Here is a 19,985-nt window from a genome sequence, read left to right as displayed (position 1 = left end):
GCTATTGATTTGGTTTAACCACCAAAAAAGTATAATATATGTGAACTCTATGAAACTCTAGGAGTCATTCGAGTAAACCAAATTTTTATGGTAAAAATATGCATGCTCGAGGTCCAAGATGAGGATGCACCTTAAGGAAATAGATGCAGACATATGGAGAGTCACCGAAGAAGGCACCAGTATTCTAGAAGGTGCCACAACTGAAACAAAGAAGAAAGACAAGCACCGGGATTCTATGGCATTGATGCTTTATTCAACAGACTATGTGAAGAAGAGTTTGCATGCATCAACAACCTTGAGTTTGCATGCATCAACAACCTTAACTCGACGCATGAAATCTAGACTACATGCCATCATGTATACTAAGGCATTGTTAAAGTAAAAGAAACATGAATTGACACCATGATGAATCAATTCACACATTTCAGTGTTATTTGCCGCAAGCATGTACTCTAAGTTGATAAAGGTCACAAATGAAACCCAAAGGCTAGAAACTAAGGAATTAGACAACTTCTTAATCATAAAAAGATGATCCTAGTTCTTGACGACAAGTACGAGACAATATGCACACTAATCAAATAGAAGCCAACGTTCAATACAATGACTCCCTCCCAATTCTGAATCCAAGTACAAACCTAAAGGCGAAGAAGTCAGATGTCGCAAAAAATAATCACAAAGTGACTCCGATGACGAATCACACCAAAAGGAAAAGTTGGACAAGGACATTGCTCGTTTGGTCAAGCGCTTCGATCTCTTCAATAAGGACAACTGATACAAAAAGTCTAGAAGCAACAACCTGTCGGGTATCCTCCTCATGTGGGTTGTGAGGAGATGAACTATTAAAGCCTTTTAGGCGGCCCAAATAGATGCAAGAGCCCACTACCCATTAGGTCTGTGCCCAAGGGTTATTTTAGACATTGCACATGATGGAAATGGGGATGTTAAGCCTCCCATCCAACCACCACTAGGTGGTGTGACCAAAATCCAAGACAACCACCATTGGAGAAGAAACCAAGAGAGAGAGAAGAGAAAGAGAGAAAGTTAAAGGAAGAAGCTAAATCAAGCATCGAGCCCTACCCACAAGGTTGTGAATACCATATCTGCATCATTGTCTCCTTCAAGCTGTGTTCCACCATCTTTGGTGAGATTTCTCTAGTCCCTAGTTCTTGTGTCCCAAATCTTGTTGTTGGCATTCAAGATATGCTTGTATTTGATGTATGAGATCCTCTAGTGCTCTCTAGAGAAGAACTTGTTGTATCCTCAATTTGATAACAACGGAAAATGATTTGGGTGGCTTTGGACCATGGTTTTTCCTCTCAAGTTGAGAGGTTTTCGCACAAAAAAGATTGGTGTACCTGTGTGTTGATTGCTTGTTGTTGCCTATGTGCTGAGCACATACAACTTGTCCTACCTACCTATAGAAATCAGTTATCCATGTGCTCAGAGAACCCAAGACTTGTCCTCGGTTGCGGTAAAATATGTTTCTCCATATATGTTTGATGCATATGTTTCCTTGTGTGATTGAGAAACGATGTGTGGAGTTAGTGCATTAGTGGTGCTGAAGTTTACATATTATTACAGTGCGTATTTTCATATCACGTTTGAGTGTGATAATTCCCAACACAACCAACGGTACTCAAAGAATTCTAGTGAAAAACCTAGTACCACTGTGGTGAAGCTGAACACTACATCACCAATTGTCCCCAAAACAACGAGAAGAACAAGCTAGACGAACAAGGAAGGCAACATCGAGAAGAGAGAAAGAAGATACCATAGCAACAAGGATGAGAAGAAAGACATGAAGGATAAGAAGCACAAGGACATATACAAGGCCCGTTCTTGCGCTAGACTTTAATGGGACTCAAACTCCGATGGCTCATCATCAAAATCCGAGTCAAGGTTCTCATCCTCGTGATGTGATGATGGGAAGAACAAGATTAGCATAACCATTGCTATTTGCTTTACCAAGCAGCACAAGGTCAATCTCCGACTCCTCCTGCTACGAAGAACAATCTTACGCGTGTCTAACTGCAAGACACTCTAAGAACAAAAGCGTAATCTCAATCTTTTGTTACAACGGTTGATATCGAGGGAGGGTGGTAGAATACGCATTGTATACATTGTATATGGTTAGTTTTTTTGAAAGGGGTATATGGTTAGTTAAGTGCCTCGTGTATCAAAGACTTGTATTATACCTAACCCTAACCCCTTGTACGTTGATCTATATAATGAAAATGTAAACGCTGAGCCCTTGTTGTGTTCTGCAATCCACCTACACCTGGGCATTCCTCGGGCCGGGCCGGGTTTCAGGCCAGGCTCGAAAAGCCCGAACCTAAATTCCCAGGCCCGAGCCCGGCCCGGCCCGGCCCGACCTTCGGGCTTACAAATCGGCCCGAACCTGGCCTGAATAGAGAAAAGCCCGACCCGGCCCAACAAGCCCGGCCTGAACTAGGCTTAAATCATGTTTTCTGCAAGCCCGAGCTCGGCCCGTCCCGACGTTCGGGCTCCGAAATTAGGCCCGACATGCAAGCCCGATCCGGCCCGGCCCGGGATTTTCGAGCCAGGCCGGGTCGGGCTGCCCATGCCCAACTGTAAATCCACCCATCGATAGTTTTCATTTACGTTTTCAACTACTACATGGTGGGCCGCACCCGAGAATGGCATGAAACGGATCACGGAGGTGGTGTATATGCGACCTGCGGACTTGTGCTGTCCGTGAGAGTAGCAAATTTTACGCGCCAAACAAGTCTAGAGTTAAAATTGACCGGGAACGGTAAGTTTGGTGTGCCAACTTCATCAGATATTAAAATAGAAACATACTCCATGATTTTTTTTGCGAATAGAAAATATATACTCTACGAAGTACTCTTTACTATTTTTTTTTATGTTGCCTCTAGTTGTGCTCGAACCCTAGCTCTGCTCTATATAAACAACCTTGTTTGCGTACCTGACATGAGTTGTTAACCGGCGCGAATAGATTCCTCTGCCTGCCCTGCCTGCCTGTCCCTGCCAAAATTAAATTCCACGACGAAATTAAAACGAAGACTAGCAGAGAGAACGTTCCAAACACAGACCCGAGAAGAAAATTATAAATACCCGCCCGGACCCGGCGCCTGGTTTCAAACCCGTCCTCGCACCGCACCGCACCACAAACCGAGGGACCCGGCCGGAGCCAGGGAAAAAAAAACCTCGCCGTCCCCAACCTCTCGCTGCAAAAGGTGGGAAACCTCCGCCTCCCTCCCTCCTTCCCTCTCGCTCGCCGTCGCCCTTCGGCTTCTCCGCGCCGCGGCCCGGTCCAGATCGGCGCGGGTAAGCTCCGGCTCCTCCCGATCCGGATCCGCCCGATGTTTTCTTCCCGTAGAATTGCGCCGGGTTTGATTTAATTGTTCCGCGCCGGTTGGTGCGGCGCGGTCGCCGACGGTAGATCTGCGGTTTGGCGGCGCCGCGGGGGGTGTGGCGGCGATTCGATGGGTTTTGCGTGTCGGGAGGTTGATTCGGGTGGTGGGAGGCGATTTGACCTCTCGCGTGCCGTTGTTGGGTTTGGTTGGGCGTTGTCGCAAGGTTGCTGCGTGCTCGGGTTCTCTGCGATATGCACATGTAGTGGATTATTCGATAGCAGCGCGCATAGATGCGAGTTGTTCTCTTATATTTGTTGCAAGAGACGTGTATACGAGTATTTTTGAAGATCACTCGTTCAGCCTGTCAGGTCTTCTTCCTGTTATGACTTGTTACTGAAGTTTAATTGATCTCCGAGATGTGTGAATTGGTACGGGGATTCCACACCACTGGCAATTGTGTCGTGAGTTAGTGATTTCTCATGATCACGATTTTTGCTAGGATTCCTTTCACCCCTTACTAAAATCGTGAGCACTTAGTTCATATACTACTGTTCGGTGCTGAACATCTAGATCCTACCTTAGATAGGTTTCTGATGGCTAGATGTTGGAGTTGTTATATTTTTAGAATTATATACTATGAGGCCGTGTCATATTATGGATTATGGGTATTCAGTTTTGTGGTCATAGCATGCATGAGCTCATGTTCTCTTCTTGTAGGTTGGTTGGCATGGCGTCAAAGCGCATCCTGAAGGAACTGAAGGACCTGCAGAAGGATCCTCCCACATCATGCAGCGCAGGTTTGCCAGATCGCACTAATATTCGTTCGCACCTTTTTGTTTCATGCGTTACCCTGGCATGCCAGCTCATAGACTGCAATTTTCATTTGTACATTGTTCAGGTCCTGCTGGTGAGGACATGTTCCACTGGCAAGCAACGATTATGGGACCCCCTGACAGTCCCTATGCCGGCGGCGTTTTCTTGGTGAACATTCATTTTCCTCCGGATTACCCCTTCAAGCCCCCAAAGGTATGGAACTTAGGAGCGGCATTTTATTTGCAGGCCCTCATTTTGTCCAACCTGTGTTTTCATTATATGCATGCTCTGCGGCATTTTATTTGCAGGCCCTCATTTTATCCAACCTGTGTTTTCATTATATGCATGCTCTGCGGCTACTCTCATGATCTTTGGTACTTTTAATCTGGAAATCTATTTGTTTTTTCTACCCTGCCTGTCAAGCAAGCACACTGTTCATTTTAGATATAAAAACTGCTGTTTCTGTTTTTTCTTGGTTAATTAATTAATCTCAATTGTTCATACCATCCCTTTTATAGACAAGTAGAAGGCCTATTAGAAGGGAAAAACTGTGATACCTAAACATTTGGACATGTCAAATCTCAATCCCTCAACTCTAGAGTATAACTTGCTTACAAAGCAAACAGCTAATTAATCTTTATCCACTGCCATTCCTTCTGGGTGGCCTCTTTTGGGCCTAGTCCACACCCATAACACTCGTGACCATCTTTTTGTGGATATCAATCATGTAACATCGTCACTCCTGTTAGGCGGTGTTTGCACTTTCCTGATGATGCTTTTCTCCATGTCTTATTCATGGTATCATACTATCTGTGTGGTTTTTGTATGCGCTGCCTTAAAAGTATCTTCCAGTTATACTGTTAACCTGGTAAACAGTGTTGCCTTTAGCTATCTGTTTATCTCTTCATGTGTCCTTTCAAAGTTGTAATTCTGTTACCGATTTGGTACATGGTATACCTGAGGATTTTGTTTGCATTTTTATCCAGTTGATCTGAAAAAACACGATCACTTTTCATGAGGCAGGCTAGATGCTGACAAGCATAAAAAAGCGGGTATGCTAAAATGACATGGGTGAAAGAGGTTTTGTTTCTGTTGCTAACATAGATAGCATATGCTATGCAGAAACTCATAGGATGCTAATTCATCTCATTCCCACATGGATGTGTTTTACTTCTTCGAGGAATGTTCCTATACTTACTTGAGCCTTTCACTAGAAAGTAATCATCTATATACTAGGAGTCTAGGACCATATGGTGCTTGTCTGCATCATTTGTAATACTAGCTGTACATTGCTAAAAGCATTATTCTATTGATATTGCCCTCACGCTTATTCAATGATATGTATTTTGTCCATTCTTCTGCCATTTTAATCATTATGCTCTTGTTGTAGGTATCTTTCAAGACAAAGGTCTTCCATCCTAATATCAACAGCAATGGAAGCATATGCCTTGATATTCTTAAGGAGCAGTGGAGCCCTGCTTTGACAATCTCCAAGGTAATCCTTGTCACTGTTCTGTTATTTCATCTGTACACATGCTTCACTCTTCTTATATATCTATTTTGCTGAAAATATGAATTACTTGTAGATGTCTGCTCTGGTTAGCACCCATTGTTACATTGCTTCGCTTGTATTTAATTGAAAACTGTCATACACCTCCTGAAATTCGTAACATTGTTTGTTGCTACTAGCTATGCTTACCCTCTCCTTGTGAAAATCTGCAATATTTGGAGTAACTTTTTGTTGTTTAACCGCTGATAGGATGCATCTGATTTCCAACTGCATTTGTGCATGATCTTATTTGTCTGTTTGCTGTTTCACATTGTATGCAAACGCCTCAGTTAAAACTATAACATTTCTTATGCCAATAGTGGTTTCCTTGGATAGCTTCAGTATCCTTTTTAGCCCTAATGCATTGGATTTCTATGTTCCTTCCCTGTGGTGCCATTATGTATGGCTGACAAACTGCACTTCTTTCAGCTATCTTTTCCGTTAGTGGCTTAGACTTTCAAAGTTGACATGATGTCCATACTCGAAAAGGAGTGCATTTTGTTGTTGTTGAGTTTTGCACTTTACCTGCATCAGCGCTGTGTTTTTCCAAACCAGCACTATGAAAAGCCTGCTGTCAATTATTGATCTGTTGCATGTTTGGATGTTACAGGTATTGCTCTCTATCTGTTCCCTGCTGACCGATCCCAACCCGGATGACCCTCTTGTCCCCGAGATTGCCCACATGTACAAGACGGACCGGTCAAAGTACGAGACAACAGCCCGCAGCTGGACGCAGAAGTACGCCATGGGTTGAAGACCTGCATCGCGGACTACTGTCATGTCGTGTCAAGAAAATATTATGGGCCATTGTTTTCTTTCAATTTGTTGCTGGTTGTGTGTATCTGATCCGCAAGGATCTAATTGTGGTCGATGTCGGGCCTGTCATCATTGCCATTAGTATTGGCAGACATGCATGCCTATCTGCCTATGCACCTATGCTTGTTGTTGGGTCAACCTTCGCTAGTGTTGGTGTAATCTGGTAAATGTTAATCAAAACATGTCATTCGAGACCTTGTCCAGATTTTTGTGTGGTTTTAGCTTATATACTAGTCCCTTCTCATATTTATATATCCGTATATATTCATTTTTTCTTGTCCGCAGCTGAGCATGAAAGTCAACATGCAATTGCTATATGCCAGAAGATCAGCTGCTATATTTGTTGGGCTTAGCTTTTACTTTTGTAGTCTGTAGAGTATTCCAAAAGAAAGTTGGAGTCACACACTTCAGCATTTTGTAGAAGCAGCTTCAGAAGTTGTCAGATCTTGACTGGGCTCATAGCTTTGCTGGGAAAGTGGGAAATCGCAAGCAATGGTGCCTCGTTGGTTCAAAACGATTTACACTATCTTTGTGTTTGGTGTGCCTCGTTTGATTTTTATGGTGTTTCGTAAGAGTACCCTTACGCTACAATTGTTTGAAAGAATACTTGGAATATTTCTTTCTTCTACGGTGCAATCAAATAAACATCTTGAATAAATTGTTTGAAAGAGCAGGAGATTTTAGGAATTCTTCCAATCTTTACATCCAATCTTGTATCGATACTAAAATAGTTTGCTAAACTGGCTTACAATATAAGAGTACCTCCGTTCCAAGAAATAAGATGCATGTGTATTCTAAGATAAATTTTGACCATAAAAATTGAGCAAATTTTTTTGATTATATTATACTACCTCCATTCCAAGGCTTAATGCCTATATTTTTTTCAGAAAGTCAAACTATATTAAGTTTGACTAAGTTTTTATAAAAAATATTAACATGTGAAATACAAAATTAATATTATTAGATAGATAATGAAACATATTTTCATGTGCAATCTACAAAATATCACATTTGTTGATAGATTATTCTAAAAATTTGGTCAAACTTTACTCGCTTTGACTTTTCCAAAAAAAATATAAGCCTTAAGCCTTGGGATGGAGGTAGTATGCAATTAGTATCATTAGATTTGTATTGAAAAGCACTTTCTAATGATGCTAATTTCATAACAATAATTTTTATATATTTGAATCAACTCTTGGTTAAACAAAAATCACGTAAAACGAGTATGCCTTATTCCTTAATTCGGAGGAAGTAGAATGGAGGGAATACTTGGTAGCACAAAGCTACTTGCCATTTTCCAAATTAATAGACACATCTCGCCTCGAAGATAAAGAAATCCTGAGTAAGGAGAGAGATTCTCCACACGAACGAACGACTCGTCAGGTTCGAACTGACTTAGGTTGGACCAGGACCCACCTATCCTCTACAAAGGAGTTGTTTTTGGTTACACAGTTCAGTTGATATCTAGATAAAACTGTGGCAATTATTTTAGAGCAGAGAGAGTATGAACTAAGCTGAAATCAGCCAGTAAACCGTAGAGCCGTTTTTGTCCAATATGGGAATTTAGAATCAAAGAGTCCCACATGTTTCCAGCAACGGCAGAAGAGACACCGCGCTCTGGTGCCGCCGCCGCTAGCACCGCCGTGTTACGGCCTCGCACAGGCTGTGCTGCGCGCGTAGCAAAGAGGCTGCTTGTATATGGTTTGGTACATCTCGCAGGCCTAAAATGGCGGTGAATGCTTTGCCACCAGCAGACTCCTCGACACAAATCCTAATTTTGGACATGGAGGCTCTCGCCTTCTCGCGCTGCTCGCGTGTGTACGAACCCCGTTCCCAGCCGCTCCCTCTCCCTGGGCTATTCGCAGATTTGTGTGGCCACGCCCCTGTTTTCACGGTTTTTGCTGCTATTAACGGCAAGGGCACTTCCGTCCGGCGCCACCTGCTTCTCCCCGAGCCCCCCGCCGGCCGCCGGGGTGGGCTTGCCGTGGACGGCAGCCAGCGCGTGCTTCCTTGCCGGGAAATCTGAATTCTTCTGTTGGATCCCGTTGGGAGGGGGAACGTATTTCTTGGCCTCCCAGAGGTACGTACTTGCATTATCCTTTCAATTCTGCCTCTCAACAATGTAAGCATGCCTTCACCTTGCGAGTGCCATTTGCCCGCCACAACATAGCATCTGGATTCTACAATCTAGGTTGTGTGGAATGTGGCAGTATGCTGTTCTCCTGGGATTATTGGGTCAGCAAAAGCTCATTTCGCCGGTGTTCAAATGATCAATTTGTTATAGAAAGCCTCCTTTGTAATTTCAAGTGATCCTATCTCATTCTAAAAAGAACATACTGTAGGATTATCATTGTGCTATTGAATTTCATGCATCCTGAATCATATCAATATGTTGAGCAAGATTCATAATCGCACAGACAACTTCTTTTGTTCCTATTGAATTTGCCGTGGTCTTGACTTGCTGAGGTCATCAAATCAGTTTCAAATATTTGTGAAACAAACAGAACGATCTTTTATTATTCACTTCTATCTTCTCTCTACGGCCTTTAGCATTGTTTCAAAAAATTTGGGAGTGCTATTCATCATTTGTACATGCATATTTGCATTCACCATTTGGTCATCTAGGACTAGCTACGTTGATTTTTTTTGGATCTATTTGTATCATGTTATGATATGCTAGCTATTGCTCTTATTATTAGGTCGCTGAAAATGTGAAAATCAGCACTGAAAGTTATATACCTTATTGTTTCCCCAACCTGCAGAGTCCGGGAGTTCAGACATCCTGACAAATTAGCTCGAACAAATGGGATGCTGTGGCAGTGTGAGTGTCTTCCTACATGCATAAATTGCATTTACAATGAGCAACTTTAATCACTGAATCAATGAGAACACATTATTTAGTACTTCCTCCGTTCTTTTTTAATTGACTCGAATTTAGTACAAGTTTGTACTAAATCCGAGTCAATTAAAAAGGAACAGAGGGAGTAATTAGCATCCTTAGTGTATTTGCTGTGTTTGTCATGCTACAAAATGCATCTGCTAAAAGTGACTCAAACGCTCAAGGTGTACAACGCAGGCCATTTATCGAGTTACTCATTAGTAACATTTTTGTTATGCTTCCGTTTTCAGAATCCTATAGACGATGAGGAACACCTAGACTACAGCTCAGGAAATGTGACGATTATACCTGACCTAAAGAGTTGGGAAAAGAAATTGGAAGATGCAAGTGAAGCCGGTAAAACAGTAAGTCTCCTACATGACTAGTTATAATCAAAGGGTGGTACAACTTAACTCATAATTTGGACACACGATAGGTACATGTGATTTTCCAGTTTCTAATTCTGTTTTGATTAACCAAGTTGGAAATTTTCATCTGCGCAGCTTGTTGTAAAATTCAGCGCAGTATGGTGCGGCCCGTGTAGGATTGCTGCTCCTGTATACGCAGAACTTTCCTTGAAGCATTCAGATCTTGTTTTCGTGTCTGTGGATGTAGACGAACTTCCGGTACAGAAATCTTAGCAGTTCATTATTTGCACTTTGAAAAAAAAATGCTGAAACTAAATGCCATTTCAATGCATTTCATCAGGAACTGGTCACTCAGTTCGACATACGGGCCACACCAACATTCATTTTCCTGAGAGATAAGAAGGAGATCGATAAGCTGGTGGGGGGCAACCAGACAGATCTGGAGCAGAAGTTCGACCCGTATTGCCGGCCAGGGGAAGAAGTCATGTGTAAACAGTCTTCCGAGGATAGAATCACCTGACGTGGCTGTGAATAGAGCTTCAGAAAATACTCCATTGGCTGGAAACATCCAGCAAGTGCCTGTTCAGCGACGTACGTAGGCTTGAGAAACTGACCAGCAGAAGTAGGATTTCTTGGTAGTGTTGAGATGTTCAGTCCACATTCAGCAGTAAAGTAAGTTAGCCCAGCATCTGTAACTTTGCATCGCACTGATCATATGAACGACAAATACAAGACAATGTACTGATTGACAGCAGATGCCTTGTGTACATTCCCTCTCATGAATCATGACTGACTGTACAACAAAAATGCCAATATGCCACCATTGGTGGTCGATTTTGCATCTCATGTCAGGAGCCAGGGTTTTGAATGTAGTAGCCTATATGACAGAGAGATAATTTGGCAATGCACATCTATGTGATAAGTATATATGCAAGGTTTTGAATGTAGTAGTGATTGACACCAGAACCAGATGCTATCTCTCTCACGAATCATAACTGACTGTACAACAAAAATGCCAATGCCACTGTTGGTGATCGATCTTGCATTTCATGTCAGGAGCCAGGGTTTTGAACGTAGTAGCCTATATGACAGAAAGATATTTTGGCAATGCACATCTATATAAGTGTATATATGCAGGGTTTTGAATGTAGTAGCCTATATCATTTGCTGAGCTGCAGCTTTGACAGGACGGCGGCGGCCCGATCTCCACCGAGCAGGAAATACGGGTGCCGGAGCGCCGCGGCGGCGGAGAGCCGTCCCTGTTCCCGCTGGGCGAGGAGCTTGGTGGCGAGGTCCCATCCTCTCCCGGAGTCGAGGTCGAGGATCTGCAGGTCGGGTCTCCGGCGCGTGGTCTCCCGCCACCTGTTGAGGTCGTACCCGGCGGCCTTGAGCTCGGAGTTGAAGTTCTTGAGCCCGGACGGCGACCTGAGCCCCGGCGTGGCCATCTGCATGAGCACGATGCCAGCGGAGTACATGTCGAAGAGGTCGGGGCTGTTGAGCTGCCAGAGGATCGGGGAGAGGATGGCGGCGATGGGCTCGGCGGGCGGCGTGGGCGTCTCCTCGGGGAGCACGTAGAGCTCCGGCGGGCAGTAGTCCGGGTCGAGCAGGGTGCGGTCGGGCACGTAGTTCTTGCCGATGCGGAGGTCGGTGGCGGCGCCGAAGTCGATGAGCTTGACCTGGCCGCGGCGGGTGACGACGAGGTTGGAGGGCTTGATGTCGCGGTGGACGATGCCGGTGTCGTGGATGCGGCGGAGCGAGGTGACGAGCTGCCGCATCACCTGCTTCACCACCAGCGCGCCGCTGGTGAGCGAGTCCACGCCCCGCAGCGCCCGCCCGAACATGAGCGTCTCCATGTTCGACGGGAAGTTGCGGTCCGTCACGTAGTTGGCCAGCGTCCGGTCGCCCTGCAGGTGAAGGAGAAGGAAAAGTGTTCAAATGTTACCGCGCGCAACCGTGGACGCCTGTGTTTGATACCGATCGCCACAGAGTTCGTTTCATGGCGATTGCACGGTGTGTACCTCGCAGCTATTCACTCTGTTATCATGTGTTATACTTGTCTATTTGAATATCCATGTGGGATCCGAATCATCCCATTACACTATTATGATCGTGGCATTTCTTATATGTACCAAAAAACCAAATTTATACTAAAATGTTTGCATGAACTCGGAACTCACTGAATAAGTTGAGAAACTTCTCATATTATACAACAATGGCCTATTAGCTCAGCTGGTTAGAGCGTCGTGCTAATAACGCGAAGGTCACAGGTTCGAGACCTGTATGGGCCAAATTTTTGTTTTGTTTCCATATTTTTTTTCGTTATATTTACATTTTTTGCAAACTGGGAATCACCGTCCATTTCCCGACCTTTCGTGGTAATCCTCAGAAATCAGAATCATGTTAACAAGACACATACCTCGAACTTCCATACGAGCCACTTGCCGCCCTTGACGAACTCCGACTTGGTCTTGTCGGCGACGAAGCTCCCCATGAAATCCGCGCACGACTCCGGCGCCGCCCTTGCCATCCGGTAGTTGAACCACTCCTCGTAGTCGCCGCACTCCTTGGCTCCAGTCGTCCCAACCTTTATCTGAAACAGAAAAATGCATCCATCCATCGTCAGAATCCACCATTCATTCCAGCGCAATCCGGGACCTGAACTCGCAAACGTGCTACGAGAGCCTCACCTTCTTGAGTATGACCTTCTCCTTGTACCTGTCGTCGAGCTGGAGCTTGGTCTTGGCCTTTCCCACCCTCTCCTCGACCACGGGGCCGCCCCTGGGCACGACGGCGCCGGAGTACACCACCCCGAACGACCCCTCCCCGATGCGCTCGCCCACCACGAAGTCGGTCATCTTCAGGCTCCGCCGCCCCAGCACGCTGTCCACCGCCAGCTGCAGCGGCGCCAGCAGGTACGTGTCCACGGCGCCGCCCAGCACCCCGGGCCGCGCCGTCAGGTACAGCCACGTCACCGCCACGAACCCGAACAGCGCCCACCGCTCCGGCTCCGTCAGCCCCGCCGTCAGCTCCTCCAGCCGGGACAGCGCGCCGCCGGCTAACCGCACGGCGGGGTTCGACACGTCCAGGTGCAGCGCGCCCAGGAGCTCGTCCGGGATGGCGTCCACGGCGTTGGTCGCCACGTCGCCTGGGTTAAGCAGGCCGCCGGACGGGTCGGCCCCGCTCGCCAGGACCTCGTCCGGTACGCCAACCGCCGCGGCTGCATTGGTCGCGTCGCTGACCAGAGGCGAGCTCAGGAGCTCGTTCGGGACAGCCGCGCCACCGCCGGCGATGGACGTCGCGTCGCGGTTCGCCGGGTCGGACGAGTCAGCTTGGAGCGCGTTCTTGAACTCGTTCAGTAGATCGCCCCAGCCATCGGTGCCCGTGTCGCTTACCACCGTCGCCACCGGCGGGCCGGGCTTGCTCAGCTGCAGCGCGCTGCTGAGGAACTCGTCCGGGACGCCGTCGGTGGACGCCGCTGAACCGCACCTGATCAGTCGGTGCTTGGCAGCACCGTTCGGGTGGAGGAGCGCATGGTGCTTTTTGGCGAAGGTGGCCGGGGGCAGGAGGGAGGAGGAGGCCATGGAGAGGAAGGGGCGCCTCTCATGGAAGGAGGTCGAGCTGAGCGTGTTTGAGGTGAGGAGTGTGAGCTGAGCTGAGGCTGCAGAATGTGCTACGTGGCGCGCGGAGGCTTGTTATCCGGGGCAGCCACCCAGATGGGATAATCATGGGCCGAGGCAGAAACTAGTGGGCTCAAAATTGGTAGCGCTGTGCCATCTATTGGGCCAATTTCATTTCATCTAGTATGAAACTGATAAGCAGACTATTTCTCCGAGCTTTTCAGAATTATTACAAGGAAAAAATAAAAGGAAACGTGGCCTGGAATTCAACCAGCAATCGCCAGGTCTCAACTAGATTACAAAACCAGATGCACAGAACACAAAGGAAAACGAAAAGTGGTTTTTGGTTCTTCCAGTGGTCTTTGTTTTAAAAAATCAAACAAGCACATATCCTTCAAAGACCCTGTCTCTGAAGACCAGTCCAAAATGACAGCGTATGTGAGTTTTGAAGAAAAAAAAAACATTTACATTGTCCTGCAACACTACGCCAATGGAGCAAGAAATATTCCGAGTTTTCGATCAAAACCAAATCAAAAGCCGAAGCCTCTAATGATATATACTATCATTCTGGCTTTTACAGGAATTTTTCTTAGCCACATAGGAAGCTCAGCAAAATAACACGAGTATAAATCAAATTAGAAGACACATTAACTTTCTCCATACAAACTTAGATACTGAGCAATTGGACAAGAAAAACTCTTTGATATGCGAAACCTACTATCACAAAACCTACATTTCAGACTACCATTTCAATCTCAATGCAGGAAAAAAAAACTTTAGTACTACTGCGTGAAGCAACACGAAGAAATATTTCACTTTTGGAAAGTCCTTTGAGAAAAAAAAGTTCCTTAGAAGGACAAGTTACCTTAATACTTTTCAAAGCATAGAACGTAGTAAAAAAATAAAAAAAAGTCCAAGCTTTATTAAAGGTCTATCAACATCTATCTTCTACATCTGTAAGCACCACACTACACTGGTGGAAAAAGGGCCATTGGTCGCGGTTCGCAACTGCCATTAGTCGCGGTTGCGCAATCGCGACCAACTAAGCGCGACTAAAGCCCCCCTTTAGTCGCGGTTGCTTACGAATCGCGACTAAAGGCCCGTCCACGTGGGCGGCTAGCGTGCGCCTGGGCGAAGGACCTTTAGTCCCGGTTTGTGTCCCCAACCGGGACTAAAGACTATTTCGTTAAAAAAATTTAATTCATTTGGGTTTCTAATTTTTTTCACTCCGTTTTTTTTTCTATTTTTTTTTTCAGAATTTCTATTATTTCAGTTATTTGCATAGCTTAGTCTCTATGTCTAACTACACTTATCTCTAGTCAAATTACTTACTCGTGGTCAAACTTCCCGCTTAACTTCCGAGTTCCATTCCGTCCCGCATCCAAGTGCTACGCGCACATGTATGTGATACTAGTATCATATCAATCCTATTAACATGTTGGTCGATGTCACATTTTTTTATTGTTTGAATTTCAAATAATTTTTTTCATAAACAAAAATAATGATGTAATAATAATCGTGAATAAATAAATAAATATTAAATTTTTTTATTTTTTATTTTTTTAAATATTTTTTTGCCAAACCTAAAACCTAAAAATTTGAAAATCTTAAAATTGGGTAAAAGTAATAGTAATCTTTATGCTGGATGCAATTATTAATTTTATTTTTTTGAAAAATTTTAAAAATATAAAATCCATAATTTATAGCAAAAACTAAAATCTTCCTGCTTTCATATTTTCATTAGGAATTTTGAGAATCTAAAAATTGGCTAACCAGGTAAACCCTGGTGAATTCGGATGTAACTTTTTCAGGTAGCTACGAAGTTGATTTTCTAGTACGTCATGTTTTGTTTTCGAAATAAAATGTTACGTCATGTTTCTTTGTTGTTTGTATTTCCTGGAGTTTGTGTCACGTCTCAGTTATCTCAGTTCTAAAGATTTCTTCTAACTCACCCACCCCAAATCTTCAACAAAAAAAATTCAAGATGCCTATATTTGCATATCCAAGAGGCTGGAGGCGGAGATGTCAAGTCATGCCTGGCTGACAGGTGATACACTTAGTGTCATGCATGTTCGACAGTTACTACGCACGACAGGTCTTCCATATATAGGGGCATTGACAAAAGGCCTAACATGGGCTATGTGGATCTATGCCCTGAAGATGAACCAGCGGTTCGATGGTGGTGACGGCTTCTGAAGCGAGGGCATAAGGTCCGCCAAGGGTCTGCTAAACCAGTTGTGAGCTCCTATTTTTGCTATAGGGTGACTCAGGGATACCCCGGTTTTTAGTTGGTGGGCGTTTGTTTCTATTTTTTAGGGCAGGAGCCCTAACGACATGTTACTTCACCCATTGTTGGATTTCTAGGTGTTGAGTGTTGGCTTTGGGTTTGTGATGTATGATCTTGACAGATCCCTGTTGTTTAAAGATTAAATAAAAAATGCATGCATTGTTTTGATGCAGAGGCTAGGGCTCATCCATTTTGAAAAAACTTATATTTGTACTACGAGTCATACTATAAAGCCTAGAAAAATTAACACATACTTTATTATCTTATATCAAGAAATCATGTAATAACCTAGTATCACCTACCATTACCTACTTTCATTTTGCAAAAAAAAAATCAAGAAGTTATCCTTTACTTTCTTCATGCCATACATGAAATGAGAATGGACATGTTGATGGTACAATGGCATAAAGATCAAGTGCATAATCTTGCTAAAGTTATTGCTTATTTTCTAACTGTTGGAAATATGCCATAAAGATAATGATGTGATTATGATACTCTCATTGTATTCATAAGCATTTTATATTTTCCTTGAGCGTCATCAATGATATGTATAACCAAGTATGTGACTTGGTTGTGAAACTATATATTGTACGAGGTTTGCTCTATTGACCCTTAGTTGATATGATCATGGAGACATATATACTTATATTTGTATATGACTTGCTTGATCGCTCTGTTTTGAAAGTCATGGACATGGAGATGCCAATCCAATAGTATTGACCTAGATGGTGAAAATCACCGGGTGGAGAAGACCCACTTTGAGACACAATGAACTACTATCATTTGTAAGTCGTGAAAATGAGTTACTTAGGATCTATCAAATGTAAATTCATAAGGTGGTAATTATAAAAGTATATATCGGGTTAGTCGAGAAGCAAGTTGTGTGGCGTGGTTGATCAAGATGATATTTTCACCTCCAACTGAGAGAGGTATTTTTGGGGCCCTATCAATCGCATGAGTAGTATAGGTCGAGCTACTAACAAGGGGGACAAGAACTCGCCTTGAACATGACACCATTTACTGTGAGGCAAAATAAATGCACATATGACATAGTGTCAAGGTTCCATCAGGCTGAATTTAAGTCACTATGTAGTTGGCTTGCGCCACTATAGGAGCCTCTACCAACTAGTATTGACTTAAGAGAGTATCGTACTAGGGAAGTTAATTAAGTCGTGTGTCCGAATGGCCATGAACCTACTGCGTTGGACATACTTAAGGGAAACGAAACTCAATTGGATATGATATGAGTGAATCAACCCTACTTGGGTTGGACTCTAGTTGTATATATTAACAAGTTTTATATATTAAGATAAGAGTCTTACTTGGACCGAATTTGTGTAGTACTTGGATTAGGGTGTTAAGCTTCGTGCACTAGCCACTTGAACCAAAAGTCCGAACAGATGAAAAGGGCTAGTGCATGAAGCTTAACATGGTAGAGAGGCAAAGAGGCAGCATAAAGCCGGGACCACACGGCAGGAGGCTGCGAGGAGAGGAGATAATTTTTAGAATAAATTGGGAAAGCCAGGATTTGAACTCGAGACCTGGGGCTCTGATACTATGTTAAGCTTCATGCGCTAGCCACTTGAACCAAAAGTCCGAACTAATGGAAAGGACTAGGCAATCTACTTGTACACATCAACACCCCCTCTCACGTGTGACGGGGAGACGAGAAGACAAGTCAACACGTGTAGAGAGACAAAGAGGCAGCGGAAGGCCGGAACCACACGGCAGGAGAGGCAAAGAGGCAGCAGAAGGCCGGGACCACACGGCAGGAGGTTGTGAGGAGAGGAGATAATTTTTAGAATAAATTGGGAAAGCCAGGATTTGAACTCGAGACCTGGGGCTTTGATACCATGTTAAGCTTCATGCACTAGCCACTTGAACCAAAAGTCCGAACTGATGGAAAGGGCTAGGCAATCTACTTATACACTTCAACATGTTAAGCTTCATGCACTAGCCACTTGAACCAAAAGTCCGAACTGATGGAAAGGGCTAGGCAATCTACTTGTACACGTCAACACCCCCTCTCACGTGTGACGGGGAGACGAGAAGACAAGTCAACACGTTGATGACCCACAAGTATAGGGGATCGCAATAGTCTTCGAGGGAAGTAAAACCAATTTATTGATTTGACACAAGGGGAGCCAAAGAATATTTGTAAGCCTTAACAGCGGAGTTGTCAATTCAGCCGCACTGGAAACGAGACTTGCTCGCAAGAGTTTATCGAGTAGCAACAGGTTTTATAGCGATAGCAAGTAGTGAAATATAAGCAACGAGTGTAACAAAGACAGCGAGTAGTGATTATAGTAAACGAGCAGGATTAAAATACCGTAGGCACAGGGATGGATGAACGGGCGTTGCATGGATAAGAGAGCTCATATAACAATCAAGGCAGGGCATTTGCAGATAATAATAAAACGGTATCCAAGTACTAAACAACCATAGGCATGTGTTCCGTATATAGTCGTATATGCTCGCAATGAGAAACTTGCACAACATCTTTTGTCCTACCAGCCGGTGGCAACCGGGCCTCTAGGGAATCTACTGGTAATTAAGATACTCATTTTAATAGAGCGCCGGAGCAAAGCATTAACACTCCGTGAACAAATGTGATCCTTACATCACAGCCTCCCCCTCCGGTTGTCCCAATTTCTGTCACTTTGGGGCCTCGGGTTCCGGACATCAATATGTGTATACAACTTGCAGGTAAGATCATAAAACAATGAATATCATCATGAAACAATAACATGTTCAGATCTGAAATCATGGCACTCGGGCCCTAGTGACAAGGTATTAACTTGTCAATGCCTACAAATAGTAGACTAGGGTTTCGTTGGATGTAGAGGGCAAGTAGATCTCGAAGGTTTCAGCTGAAAAGTACTCGACAATGTAAAGCTAAGGTTTGCGAGACAATGATTCGATCCTTTCTTTGTCCCTCGACTCCCCTTTATATAGGAGGTGGAGCCGAGGGATTCGTGATACACAAGTTTACGAGTCCGGGAGGGTTTCTAACCTCGTCCCGCAAGATTACAAATAATGCTTCCTATTACAACTCTAGCTTTCCTTAATAATATTTTGGGCTTCCGAATCTTCTTATCCTTCGGGTCGTGGGCCTTCAATAAACCCCGGGTACCTTCTTCGGCAGGCCCATTGGGGATGCCTATGTCAGTAGCCCTCGAGATTTTGTTTGAATCGTAGTGTCAGGGAAAATCTCCACCTTTATATCTATTCGATAACTCTGAACTTTATCACATATCTTTGCATATGAATTTCTATATTGTACAGGGATAATGGTAGTTGGGGCTAGTTCATCCGACGGATCAGGTACTAGTTAACCGCTCTAGTGGCAATCCGCAAAAACCTACTTCAAAATCAAGTCCCTGGACATGATCTCGGGATACCGGTGTAAACTTCGACAGTGCCGCTTAAGGTCTTACCATTCTGTCGAGTCCCAGTCATATTTATCGGGTACCTAACGCGTCCGTTAGGATTTTTCTTCGTATCTGTTGATACGGAAAAAAGTGGCAAACCGACGTCAGAGACGGCGCCACGCCACACGGAACGGATCTGGGGTCTTACCTTCGCAAAGTTTTGCGGCATTCAGAAATTATTCGCAACTTTGGCGTTCTGAGAATATATTATCGAGTGCTTATTCGGCTGTTGGAATAGCACATTTTATTGAGTCAACGAATGACTTATATTGCTCTCCCGATGGGAGTATATGCTGAGTTATTTATATAACTCGAAATATACTCACTTCTTCTTTCTTTCTTTCTCTTCTCTTTTTTCTTCTTTCTCTCTTTTTTTTTTTAATTTCATCGGGCACGCGAACAGCGTTCCCGATGGGAGTAGCCCCCGAGGCTACAGCCAAGGACTAGTGCTTGGTTGTAGGCTCAACACTTTAATGCCTCGTGTCGCTATATTGTCATTCTTTCTCAAACTTTTATATTTATCGGGTGCGCGAACAGCGCTCCCGATGGAAGTAGCCCCCGAGGCTATGGGCAAATGCTTGCATTTGATCATAGGCTCTCGCCATTTCTATTTTGCCATACTCGTATTTTTTCTTTTTTCCAAAGTAGCCCCCGAGCATTTGAGCAAAAACTTGTATTTGATCAAAGGCTTCTCGAAATAATCAAGAATCTTCTGCTGTCGCCATTTTTACGGACCTTCGTAGCCGAGGTATTCTCTTGCCAAGGTGACATCATTACTGACGATAGCCATGGTCACTTTATCAGAAAAAAACGCGAGAACTTTGCTCACACTGTCTTGCGGGCCCAATTTGCACATTGTATTGACACGTCGTGCAAGTGGGGGACACA

The 19,985-nt window shown here is 44.3% G+C and overlaps 3 protein-coding genes and 1 non-coding gene across 5 annotated transcripts; 3 read left to right on the top strand and 1 right to left on the bottom strand.

Moving 5' to 3' along the window:
• Positions 1-3,107: 3,107 nt before the first annotated feature.
• LOC124707686 (ubiquitin-conjugating enzyme E2-17 kDa-like) lies at positions 3,108-6,766 on the top strand. Of its 2 annotated transcripts, none has more exons than XM_047239349.1 (5): positions 3,108-3,218; positions 4,056-4,135; positions 4,237-4,364; positions 5,542-5,646; positions 6,311-6,766. In XM_047239349.1, the coding sequence occupies exons 2-5, from the start codon at positions 4,066-4,068 to the stop codon at positions 6,452-6,454; spliced, it is 447 nt and encodes a 148-aa protein (XP_047095305.1). In that variant the 5' UTR covers positions 3,108-3,218; positions 4,056-4,065; the 3' UTR covers positions 6,455-6,766. The 2 variants fall into 2 exon arrangements, with proteins under 2 accessions (XP_047095305.1, XP_047095304.1); XM_047239348.1 differs by lacking the exon at positions 3,108-3,218 and adding an exon at positions 3,288-3,309.
• A 1,734-nt stretch (positions 6,767-8,500) lies between these two features.
• On the top strand, positions 8,501-10,545 carry LOC124707685 (thioredoxin H5-like). Its single transcript, XM_047239347.1, has 5 exons — positions 8,501-8,596; positions 9,279-9,337; positions 9,646-9,759; positions 9,898-10,020; positions 10,103-10,545. Exons 2-5 carry the CDS (start codon positions 9,320-9,322, stop codon positions 10,280-10,282), a joined length of 435 nt encoding a protein of 144 aa, XP_047095303.1. The 5' UTR covers positions 8,501-8,596; positions 9,279-9,319; the 3' UTR covers positions 10,283-10,545.
• LOC124707684 (serine/threonine-protein kinase STN8, chloroplastic-like) lies at positions 10,453-13,428 on the bottom strand. The gene is made up of 3 exons (XM_047239346.1): positions 12,450-13,428; positions 12,179-12,352; positions 10,453-11,666 (listed from the first exon to the last, which is right to left on the bottom strand). The coding sequence occupies exons 1-3, from the start codon at positions 13,341-13,343 to the stop codon at positions 10,923-10,925; spliced, it is 1,812 nt and encodes a 603-aa protein (XP_047095302.1). The 5' UTR covers positions 13,344-13,428; the 3' UTR covers positions 10,453-10,922.
• TRNAI-AAU lies at positions 11,977-12,050 on the top strand. The gene has a single exon. It is a non-coding gene; the product is annotated as a tRNA-Ile (tRNA).
• Positions 13,429-19,985: the final 6,557 nt, after the last annotated feature.

This window comes from Lolium rigidum, chromosome 4 (assembly GCF_022539505.1).
Source record: "Lolium rigidum isolate FL_2022 chromosome 4, APGP_CSIRO_Lrig_0.1, whole genome shotgun sequence".
NCBI classification, from domain to species: Eukaryota; Viridiplantae; Streptophyta; class Magnoliopsida; order Poales; family Poaceae; genus Lolium; species Lolium rigidum.
The sequence above is the reverse complement of the archived record's forward strand: the minus strand, read 5'-3'. Positions and strand labels throughout refer to the sequence as shown.